Raw genomic sequence first — 12,093 nt, 5'->3', positions numbered from 1 at the left:
CTGACGTCATTCGCGACCTCAGGAAATTTTATGTACTTTAATTTATTACTGAAGTTTTTTCGCCAAAAAACCGATACCAAATGAGTTATTTCGGGTTTTGTGGAAAAACCGCCGCTTTTCCGCCATTTTTCCAAGATGGCGGATCCCGCGTCATGGGGGTTTTTGTGCAAATGTCAAATTCGGATTCAGCGACCCAAAAAACATAAACCCTGCATCTTGGTTCTTTGTCTCAGAAATTTGCAAGGTGGACCCCTGTTTTGAGCTCTAGGGCCTGGACTATCTCCGCAAAGGAGGATTTGATCATTTTTTTAGTAACACCCCTAGCTCGCTCTGACATGATTACTTTGCGAAAAGGTAATAAAAACTTCGTATTGCTGGGGGGTATTCCATCTTCTTTGTCATTTACTTTTGATTGTTTATGTTTCCTTTATAGTATTTATGCCTTACTACCTTTCAATGTGGCGGCATTCTTCTTGTTTTGCATGAATCTTTTCTTGGTTGTAACGCAGATACTCAATTTTTGGCAAGAATTCGCTCTATAATAATTGAAAAAGCTTGGTGAGTGTTGACTTATCTACCCATAAATGAAATAAGTCCAAGTTCCCCCTGGAATCAATGCAACTTTCACTTACAACCCTTTTTAAAATCAATAAATGGAAATTTAAGGCGCTCAAATAGAATAAAGCTTAGAAAGCATACAACCAAACCTATTATTGTGCCATCCCTTTCGCTGTCTCTATAAAACGTAAACGTTGACTAAACAGTGCTCGTGTAGCGCAAATTGTATTCATACTCGAGAATAAATAGTTTCAGAACTTGGTCTAAAGTAAACGTGACGCGACGTCAGAATTCGAAATTGCTTCTAAACTGCTGTTGCATCTTTCAACTTTTGAGCGAGGCCCCGACACCTTCCCTCTCGCGCTATAATTTGTCTTCGTCGACAATTGCGAAGTCACCGAATCGCATTTTCGAGTTATGCAAAATCAATTAATGTCCCCAAAATAATCGGTTAACTAAGCGAAAATACCTACCCGTGACGTATGACTCATTCACCCCTCCAGGAAAGGGACCGTTAGTCACGCTTTCGTTAGTTTGTAGGGGAAAAGTTCGATTGATTTCGGGGCCGCGGAGTACCGAAATTACTTATTTAATCTCACGTTTTGGAACGTTTCCGCGTTTCCTCTCCGAAAAGATCCCTTCCGCGGCGCGCGGGATGAAATGGCTCGAGAAAAATTTCCAATAGAGGTTATCGAGGTTTAATTTTCCGCAGTAAATAAAGAGCGGGAGAGATATGAAAAATTATGAGTTCGGGGCTTTTCCCCACAAATTGGTGTTTATTCTTGCTTTAGTAAGCGATATAAAGAGGAATTTTTGTGTGTAAAGCGTTCGTTGTAAATTATTTTTCGGCTGGGGAGTTTTATATCGCACCGATTCAACGAAAAAAACAACCGATTCGATTGTTATTGTCATAAATACGCTTTGCCAGACTTTGTTTTATCGATTTGCGTTACCGAAAGCGTCCGTGTTTTCATATTTGCGTTTGTATTTGGATAGAACTCTTTGCTCAAATCCATTTTGTTTTGTAAATTGAATCGTATTGTAAATGAAATGAAACAGAAATTATTTTTAAATGTACAGGGTACACGGTATTAATAGACAACTGATTTTTTGAATGGAACACCCTGTATATGTTTAGTTGTTTCGATGTCATTTTTTAACTTCTGCATGGAAACCTATCACTATTTGATTTTTTGTCAATGTTGCCAAATTATTAATTTTTCCGAATAATTCTCTATAAGCCACCCCCACTTTGATAAATCGTAGCCACCTTGATTTGAAAGTTAGAAAATACATTGATCAATAATGTGAATCTGAACAAAAGACAACACTTTGGTAATGAGAAAATTGAATTTACAGGGTGTTCACAAAAAACAGTAACATTTCCATATTTCAGTGTCATAACTATTTTTTTTCAACCAGCTACCACTATTTTATTTCTCTATTCGATAGTCTTTTGTACGCTCCTCAATTTTTACCTTTTAATATTTTACAGGACCCGAAAACACTTGAAAATAAGTTGTTCAAAAACCTTTGAAAGTTCTTAAAGATTCTTGAACGCCCTTATTATTCTTAAATGTCTCCATCTTTCTTAATGACTAATCTCAGGTGTTACGTGTTTTTACAACGGACAAATAACCAGAGAAAGGGCATTAATTAATGATCAATTAAGAAGAACATAAGCAAGCCCTAAAAAATCATTTTGAATAAAACTTCTAATAGTAGGCCTAAAGAAGATGTAAAGAGGGTACGAAGGGAAAGGTAAAAAAGTAATGGGGTCCGTTAACTTGGCCCCCCCACTGAGAGATTTCATAGTCGTTTTATTTTGAAATGAATGCGCTCGTTATGCGCTCATATGCGCCACCGATAATAACTCTTGCGCCATTATCGTTTTTTAGAAATCCGAAAAAACATTGGGGGGGGGGCAAGTGAACGTAGCCCCCCCCCAGTACGTATTTTGTCCCTTGTAACTAGGTCACCTGATACATTTGGTTATGCGCTCAATTGCGCCACTTGAATTAAAGCTAGCGCCATTACGGTTAAGCCATAAAAAAATTTTAAAAAATGGGGGGGGCTAACTTAACGTTTTCAAAAGCTACGTTTTTTAACATGTTTTTTCTACTACGTCGTACCTTTCATCATGCGCTAAAATGCGCCGTAAACAAAAATTTTGGCGCCATTATAGTGTTTCAGAAACACTATACAGGGTGTTTTTTGGGAGCTTTAGTTAAACGATTCTGAGAAAGTAAAATAGGTAGGTTTTGAAAAATTTGTATTTAGGAGTTACTCCGAAGGCCGAATCGATGTAAAATATTTTCAAAATGGACGCACTTCCGGAAATAACTTTTGAAAACGCGAAGTTAGACCCTCCACTTTTTAAAAATTTTTATGGCTTAACCGTAATGGCGCTAGCTTTAATTCAAGTGGCGCAATTGAGCTCATAACCAGATGTATCAAGTGGCACAAATACCGGTAGCAAAATGCGTTATGGGGGATTCCGTTCACTTGGCCCCCCCCAAATATATTTAAGGATAACCAAAAAACAATAATGGCGCAAAGTTGGCCCCCCCACTTTTTGAAAATTTGTCACGGCTTAACCGTAATGGCGCTAGCTTTAATTCAAGTGGCGCAATTGAGCGCATAACCAAATGTATCACGTGACCTAGTTACAAGGTACAAAATACGTACGGGGGGGGCTACGTTCCCTTGCCCCCCCCCCCCCAGATGTTTTTTCGGATTTCTAAAAAACGATAATGGCGCAAGAGTTATTATCGGTGGCGCATATGAGCGCATAACGAGCGTATTCATTTCAAAATAATACGACTATGAAATCTCTCAGTGGGGGGGCCAAGTTAACGGGCCCGAAGTAATGCGTGTATGAAAAAAGAAAGATTTAAATCTGGAATGAAGAGAGTGGAAAGCAAGTCTGAGACAGATTTCAAAAGACGCAAAAAGGTGCGAAAAAGGGAAAAAGAAGGCGTGAAGAAACCTGAAGGAGAAGTGATTATGGAGCAGGTATAAAAATAACGTAAGGGAGTACTTGCACAAGACGTGAAAGAAACACAAAGAGGGCGTAAAAGGGTTACAAAATGGACGTAAAAATTATGCGTGCATGAACAAGGGATGGTAAGGATTTGAAGAGGGAGGTAAGGAGACTGAGAGGATGGAAAGGAGGAGAAATAGCAAATGATAATTATTTGACTTAGTTACCTAATGTACAGGGTGAGCCAACGATTGCGCGGAGTAACTTAATGCATTGAAGATAAGACTTTTCGATAGATTGCTTTTGTATTATGATATGGTTGAATATTCTCCACATTTTAAAAATATTTGGAATATACAGGGTGCGCCTACAAAGTAGGGCGCCCAAATGGTACATTTTTTTAAATAGAACTCCCTGTATTTGAATACGTTTTTGAATTTTACGTACGACTTTTTTATTATATGGTTAATATCCGAAAAATTAGTAGTTTTAAATTAATTCGATTTGTAAGAAAAAATGGGCATTTGCAAGCGTCAGTATATTGTCAAAATTAATACTTAAATTTTGATTCCAGGTTTTATATCCTTTATCCTGGGTTAAGTAAAAGTCAAATAAATACATCTACTATAAATCATAGCTTACAGGGTGTTTTTTTTCTAGATCCAAAGTTGCAAAACTTCATATTAAAAAATCTCACTTTTAGTGAGATGGCCATGCAAAAAAAATGCAATTTTTATCTATCTCGTCCAAATTTTCTCTGGAATTCTTGCAAATTATGAGAAAGCGTACACGGATGAGAGTCGTAATGAATCACTTCCCGAATGAAAAGCAGTAGTTGCTCGCCTCAAAGTGTTACCTTTTATTTATTGTTACTATAGTGGTACCTTTGGCAATAGCGAGTACGAGCGATCCACCACCCCACCACAACTCGTTTATAAATATATAAGATGAAAAACAGGTTAGACTGTAATGCGAAGTACAAACCCAAGCACGCTCAACGATTGATGGTAATTCCATTAATGAAATGAACCAAATTTTACCTAATTAATGTGACGATACAAATAATCAGGTTTTCGTGTAGACCGTTAAAAGTAGATATGTACTTCCTTTTGCTGACTTACGCACTGTGCGCACTTGCAACGGCAGGTAAGAATAATTTATTGTTTCTAATATTTGCAAAAAAGACATTTCAGAAAAGTGCAAAACGCCGATGGGACAATTAGGGAAATGTGTCCCGATAAGATCGTGCTCGTCGCTTTTATGGTCGTTTACTAATCCGAAATATGGAATCGACGATACGTTGAAAAAGTTTGTGTGTTCCGATAATGATTCGGGTTTAAAGGTGTGTTGTCCAGAACCTAGTGATTTTTTGGTTTTTGAAAATGAAGACCTCGAGGTCAACGAGGACGATCCTAAAGGACTGACGAATAGTAAAAAGTGCGGCATCGCTCGCAATGACACGAGCTTTCCTTGGCTGGTTCAAATAATGACCGTTGACAATAGGCTCCACGAAGAGAATAGGGTTGAAAAAGTCGCTTGTACCGGAGCTCTCATCAACAGGAGATATGTGCTCTACTCTGCGCAATGCCACCATAGCGTTATACTGAACGATCCAAACTTCTGTAAGTAATGTTGCTCTACCTCACAAATGAACCATTGGAAAAAAGTGCCACCCACGCCATTCTTTTGGTGGTTTTTTGTTAAATTTATAAAAAATAATATTCAAACGAATTTTTTACGGTTTTCCAGAGCTTTTTGGGTCTTCCGTAGACTCATGGAGGCACTTTCCTATACACTTGTCTAGTTTGGAAAGTCCAAATATCGTTATGGAAAGTCTGCAAGTATTTCCCTATAATATTATGTGCTTTCCAGTCGAAGGCTTTCCAGTTCAAGAAACTAGACACCCTCCTTGATCTCATTATAACAACCCTAAACATGCTTAGCTTTGGAAAGACCTAAAAAAGTCAAGATATTTCTCGAAAACTTTACAAAGGCTCTAGAATTTATTTAAAAGATTTGTTGGTGCCTAAGCTCTTTGAAAGAGCCGAGAAAGCGAAGAAAATACGCTAGAAAACGTATTTTCTTATAGACTTAGGCCCTTCCCAGCGCTTTCTAGGCTTTTACAAAGATCTCTGTTCCTGTTTTGCAGTTTTCTATACCTCAGTAGAATTTTCCAATGCTCTCGGAAAATGGCCGATAACGTTATGCAAAGCGTCTTCAAGAATATTTCTAATGCATTCGAAAGCTATTCAGATCATGACAGCCTCCTAGATGGCTTTATGTGCCTTTGCAGAGCGAGAGTGCTTCTTATGCTCTCTAATGCTAAACCGCTCTTACAGGGTGGTCCAAGTGGGACATTTTCTTATGGAAAACCCTTTATTTTGAGAGATAGAAGAAAATGGACCTAGTGCCAAGAGCTCAATTTTAAAAAGAAAATCACTGACACACACAAAATTCAGCTGTCTCTAATTGTGTGACCGTGAGGGGGGGGGGGATTTCTTTAATGCGGCATAACTTTCTTATTATGGAAGATAATTGATTTTGGAAAAATCTTTTCTTAGAGCACTTTATGATGGTTTTTCATATACGACCCTAAACTACATTTTTTCATATAGACCACCACCATATATTTTGGAGTTTTTAAAAAGACCGTAAAATTTCCTAAATTTTGATGTATTACTTGTTATACAGGGTGTTTGCGGTCTTCTCTGGGCGGCAGTACAGCTTAAAAGGAATGTAATGGCCGTTTGCACCGACAAATTTAAGCGGAGTTTAGTTTAAGCGTAGCTTAAAATCCATGGCAACCATTGTCCCAATAATCGTTGCCATGGATTTTAAGCTACACTTAAGCTAAGCTCCGCTTAAATTTGTCGGTGCAAACGGCCATTAGATTTGTACACAGACTAATCGTTTAATGTAAAAAATAAAACAAATATTATCTGGCTTATTAAATAACTTTTACTAAGGTGTTTTGGGGTTTGTCGACTCCTTTTGATCTCCTTAAAAGGATACAGAGAAGACCGTAAACACCCTGTATTTATATTAAATATTATTTGCGATATTGCTTTTTATACATTAAGATATTTTTACTGCAGACATCCAGATTTCCATAGCGAACAAATGACAAATGACAATTTCTTGGTTATTTGGAAATTTTTATTCCTTCCAAATATTTTTAATTTCAAATAACACACAAAAAACAGAGGGCGTGAAAACTCATGCGAATAAAACAAATAAATAATATAATATATAAGTAAATAAATAGTTAAGAAGGAAGAAGAAGAAAATTTCCCCATTGTCACAAGATTGTTTCCCAAAAAACTGAACCGTAAGTCCTTGCACATTTCACATGCCTTTTTAGTTATTTCATTAGTTAACCGACCGTATTGTATTTACAATTATTGATTTATTTAATTTTGTATTGCGATAGGCAGTAAAGCTTTTACCGATATTTCTCTGTTTATTTACCCCAAACTACCAACCTTTTGTACGCTACATATATTTAATTTTGGTCTTTCGAGCCGGATTTGACCAGCGACCTATGGATATGAAAAAATGTAGTTTAAGATCGTATACGAAAAACCAAACACCCTGTATAAGAACTGTGCATCGACATGGATTCTACATAAAAAAGTGCTCTAAGAAAGATTTTACCAAACTCAATTATCTTTAATAATAAGAAAGGGCATTAAAGAAATCGACTAAATTCGAGAAACGCCCCCTAGCAGCCAAACGATTAGAGATAGCTGAATTCTGTTTGCGCCGGTGATTTTCTCTTTAAAATTGAGCTACAGATACCTAGATCCAATTTTTTTCTATCCCTTCAAATAAAGGACCATAAGAAAGTGTCCAACTTGGACCACCCTGTACAACTCTAAAAACTCCAGAAAACGTTTTAATATTCCTGTGAATAACTGTTAATTGCAACCCCACAAAAATGTGTAAGAAAAAAGTGTACCAAATTGATTATTTTAGTTATATGACTAGCAATTGTATGTTTTTGGAAACGATAGTCGACTATCCTTATACGAGACCTGTTCAAGAAATACCTAGACTGTTTAAATTGCGCGGTCGGTTCCAGGGAACTATCTAATAACTGAATGCCAGCGCAGTCTCAAAAATGGCATTTGTCGGTTAATTGCATTGGGGTTAAAAATACCCGTCCACCCTTTTTTTGACGGAAATTATAACAGGTGGTCGCTTTAGATTATTTTGTTCAATTTACAAAATTGCCGATATAGAAAATGGTTATACGTGTGCCGCTACATAAGGAAAGAGAACTAATATGCAACAAAATGAAGAGCGTTAAGATAAGAACGAGTGTTCAAGCAGGTAAAAGTCGAAACGCTACACTATTGCCGGTTCTAAAAACCGTAGCAACGGAGCATGCCATTGTGAAAGCTAATTGCCGGAATACATCGAGAAAACTGTGTCGCCGTTTCGACGAAATTATTATTGGGAGTGCGTTTTAAATTCGTGACGAGTTGCTAGTACGTTAATAATAATACTACTGGCTGATATAAGTTTCAACCGTGAATGGTGCGAAAAATTCATTTCGTTATATAAGCGGAGTAGCGTATTCGCATAAAAATAAATTATGACGAAGAAGGTGTTAAATTATAGAACGTTTCATTACGTTATATTTGGAGTGGTTAGTTACGTTAAAAAAACAGTTTTATCAATCAAATTTGTACACCTATTTATTAACGATCCTCAAGATCGTTTATAATTTTATATTGCTGCTTGTCTGTCCGTCTGCCTGATGGTCTATCTGTTCGTTTATCTGTTCGTCTGTCTGTCCGTGTGCACGATAACTTGATGCAGAAACATCCGATCATTTTAAAAATTGATACACATGTTCTTCAAGATATAAGAAAGGTCGCTATTGTTTTTCGGCTATGTCTCAGGCGTGTCAAACTCATTTATCATCAAGCACCATTTTAAGGTTTCCACATATAGCGGGTGGCCGCATCATAAAAAACTACTGTACTGCATGTCCTATTCTAGTTGACACTGCAGTGTATCTTAGTTGTTTTTAAAGATAGAAACTTGCGGTTTTTGCGACCCTGTGCAACTATTTTGTGAAACCAATCTAGCTGCATTTGTCTCTGAGACCACTGTTTTTGTGGTTTGATCCAAGGCTGGTATTTTTTAAATGCAACACCCTGTATATCTGAACGTCAATTTTTGCATTATTTTTGCTGATTACAATTATGTATCACATCCTCTATTTTTTTGTACAATTACGAGATATTATACCATATTTTAAAAATTTTCATGACATGTTTCTATCGTTAGCCTTTTTATTGATTGGCATGGGTTGCCTTAGATACTATGGATACAATAAACAAAACAAAATCGCCATGACCTACTATTTAAAAACAGTAAAAAAATAGGGTTTTTATTGATTTTCATGGCTACAATTTAAAAAATGTTTCCTAACTCACTCGTGGGTGTAACTGTCAATGATGGGTAACGGGCACATATAGACCACAGCAGCTATCAATTACCGAAAACCTGAAATCTCTATGTGGCCCAAGGGCAAGGAAATTGGTTTCTAGTCTATAACTTTTGATTGAGAAGTCTGATCGAAAAAGTACGAATTGTTTTGGATTCTACGCATCAAAATTAATAAGAAAAAGTGTTTTCCCAAGAAATTTTGGTGCAGTCGATTTTTGGAAAAAAAAATTTTTTGCCCCGAAAAAAAATTGTCTGTGGTTGTACAAAAAAGTGGTGCCTATCTTAAACAGCTGAAATACACTGCAGTCTCAACCAAAATAGGGCTCACAGTACCATTAAATTATATAATTTCCAAATGCGGTGTGGTATGTATGTGTGAAGATCCCGAGGATCGTTCAGTATTCAGTTGTATCGGATTTTTGCTGAAAAGATTTTGAATAAAGTGGCAACCGGTAAAAAGGTGAAAGACAATTAATTAACGATCTTTTTCTGTGATTCTCAATCAGTAAACTACGCGATGCCATTACTGTTGTAAAAAATAAGTTGAAATATTATACATCCGGGGTATACAGGGTGAGTTTTGTAAAAAATTACTAAGGGTATGTTAAAATAATTTCTTGATATCTTTGAAAATAACTGAACGCCAGTGCATTCTCCAAAATGACATTTTTCGATTTTTTTACCATAACCTTACTATTTGTAGAGCTGCAAGAAACTTTGAATAGAAAAATTAATCAGCTGGAAATTCTGCAGAGCTTTGCCCATTGAAGCGACTTTGCATCTCTTACGGTTTATGAGTGTATTAGTGAAAGTGAAAAAAATCACCCTGTATAGTTAACCAAGAATTTAAAGAAAAGGGTTACAAAACTGCAATCCTTTGCTCAATGTAGGATTCTGATCAACCCCTATTTTTAGGGGCACGCGGTCCTTGTGATAGCACTACGACACTTTCATGTATTACTTGATTTTGGAGGTATAGCTCCAAACTGAAAGGTTTTTTTACCATTGGTTTATTTTAAAAAAAAACACTCACAATCGCTTTGTTGCTGACATGCTTCCTTCCAGTCGTACGAATCAACGCACACGATGCAAAAAATGAATGTAAGACAACCAGATACTCGCCAGGGTGTAGCGGTTTCGATAATTACGAAATTGAAGTTTTCACCATTCATCCCTTCTACGACAGTGAAACGAAACTAAACGACATAGCCATACTGAGATTGAGTAGGCGAGTAATTTTTTCAGGTATGATCCTCTCTCACGAGCATTTACTTAATTCAGAGTACTTGCAGAGTCCCTTAAACCTATTTGCTTGCCCCTACCCTCTGACCGATTAAAATCGCCACAAGAGTTATATACTGCGGGTTGGAATCGAACCTTCCAGAGGAGCGACGTTTCGCTTCAACGAATGCACAAGTATCGATATATTTCTAATGAAGAATGCGCCACCGGATACCCCACCACGAGCTACGAGATGTGCACTACCACTGACGATCAACTGGAAGATCACTCCATTGGGTTTCCAGCCATGTCTTTACAGAACAATCGATGGTATCTCCTTGGATTTCAGTCTCAGGGTGAACGAATCAAAACGTATACCCGCGTATCGAATTACTTGCAATGGATCCAAGAAGCGATGGGTGGAGGTGAGTATTTCTCTGATGCGGATAATTATGCTTACTGGTTACAATTTAGAACGGTGCCACACTCCGTACAACGAAACGGGCGAGTGCATGCACCTTGTCGACTGTCCCAAGCTAAACGACGCGTTCGCCAATGCCTCACCAAGCAACGTAGATGCCTTAGAGGATTTCGTCTGCGAATACGAATATGAAGATTCCGATGGAGACTTCTACACGCTGAAAGTATGTTGTGGAATTGAACCGAATTTTAAAATCCCTCCCGAAACTCCGGACGTGAACCTTGAAATTTCCAATTTTAAATACTGCGGGCTACAGCACAGAGACGACTACTACTTATCAAGCGATCTCATATCAGTAGACGAATTTCCGTGGTTAGCCGTAATTGTCAACGCAACTTTGCCCGATCAAAGGGACGCCATTTGTGGAGGAACTTTAATAACGGAACGATACGTCCTCACCTCTGGACAGTGCGATTCGCAGTTTTACGAAGACGACAAGTAAGTGGCGCCCAAATTAATTTGTCTTAAACGTCGTCTCTAGGATAATGGTACGTCTGGGCGATTACACCCTCAAAAACCTAACCGATTGTGTCCAATTAAATCAATTCGATTTGCTCGACTGCAGTGACGTTCAGGAATACGAGGTGGAAGAAGAAATCGTTCACCCATTCTATAATAGGTTTACTTTCATCAACGATATCGCACTTTTACGACTTGACAAACGAGTCTCACTTACTGGTAAGTCGCACGTTCATACAAACCCATAGTTATAATGAAGCCTTAGACTATGTACGTCCCATTTGCCTCCCAAAATCCCAAGAGGATCTCGCAACGTACGGGGAGACATTATACACGACGGGCTTTGGATCGAACAAAATGGGGACGGATAGCAGTACCATTAAGAAGAAGATTCGCACAACTCTAATTCCGATCGAAGTTTGCAAGGAAAAGCTGAAACTGCTCAGCTTAATAACTCCACTAACCGCTTACCAAATTTGCAGTGAAGACTTTAAAAACTCGACGGATGTCACGTGCTTCGGAGATGAAGGTGGACCGGTGATGCATTCGAAGAAGCATCGGTGGTTTATTGAGGGAATATCTTCAAGTTACGGATGTGGGAATGATCAGCCGCAGACTCATTTAAAGGTGTTCAAATATTTAAAGTGGATTAGGTTTAATGTTAGAGATTAATTGATGCCTTGCTTAAAGAACTTAATAGTGTATATAAGAAAAATAAATTTATCGTACAGGTAGAGGCGAAGTCAGTAGAAAAGTAATAGCTTACCGAAGAAATAATTTACATGTAATCAATATGAAGATAGAATCTTCACTAACAAGAAGGCGTAGGAAAAAAAAGAAAAGACGATCACAATCTCTAACGATGAAACAAAGAACCAGGTAATAGAAAACTGTACCAGAGGGCCTCTAACGGCGAAACAAAGAACTACGG

At 37.7% G+C, this 12,093-nt stretch overlaps 1 protein-coding gene across 1 annotated transcript; it reads left to right on the top strand.

Annotated features, from left to right (window-relative positions):
- Positions 1–4,498: 4,498 nt before the first annotated feature.
- LOC116168504 (phenoloxidase-activating factor 1-like) lies at positions 4,499–11,854 on the top strand. Its single transcript, XM_031484394.1, has 7 exons — positions 4,499–4,687; positions 4,735–5,163; positions 10,067–10,246; positions 10,294–10,647; positions 10,697–11,141; positions 11,185–11,381; positions 11,428–11,854. The coding sequence occupies exons 1-7, from the start codon at positions 4,639–4,641 to the stop codon at positions 11,832–11,834; spliced, it is 2,061 nt and encodes a 686-aa protein (XP_031340254.1). The 5' UTR covers positions 4,499–4,638; the 3' UTR covers positions 11,835–11,854.
- Positions 11,855–12,093: the final 239 nt, after the last annotated feature.

The sequence above is a fragment of the Photinus pyralis genome, unplaced genomic scaffold (assembly GCF_008802855.1).
Source record: "Photinus pyralis isolate 1611_PpyrPB1 unplaced genomic scaffold, Ppyr1.3 Ppyr1.4_LG4, whole genome shotgun sequence".
In the NCBI taxonomy this organism is placed as follows: domain Eukaryota; kingdom Metazoa; phylum Arthropoda; class Insecta; order Coleoptera; family Lampyridae; genus Photinus; species Photinus pyralis.
The sequence above is the reverse complement of the archived record's forward strand: the minus strand, read 5'-3'. Positions and strand labels throughout refer to the sequence as shown.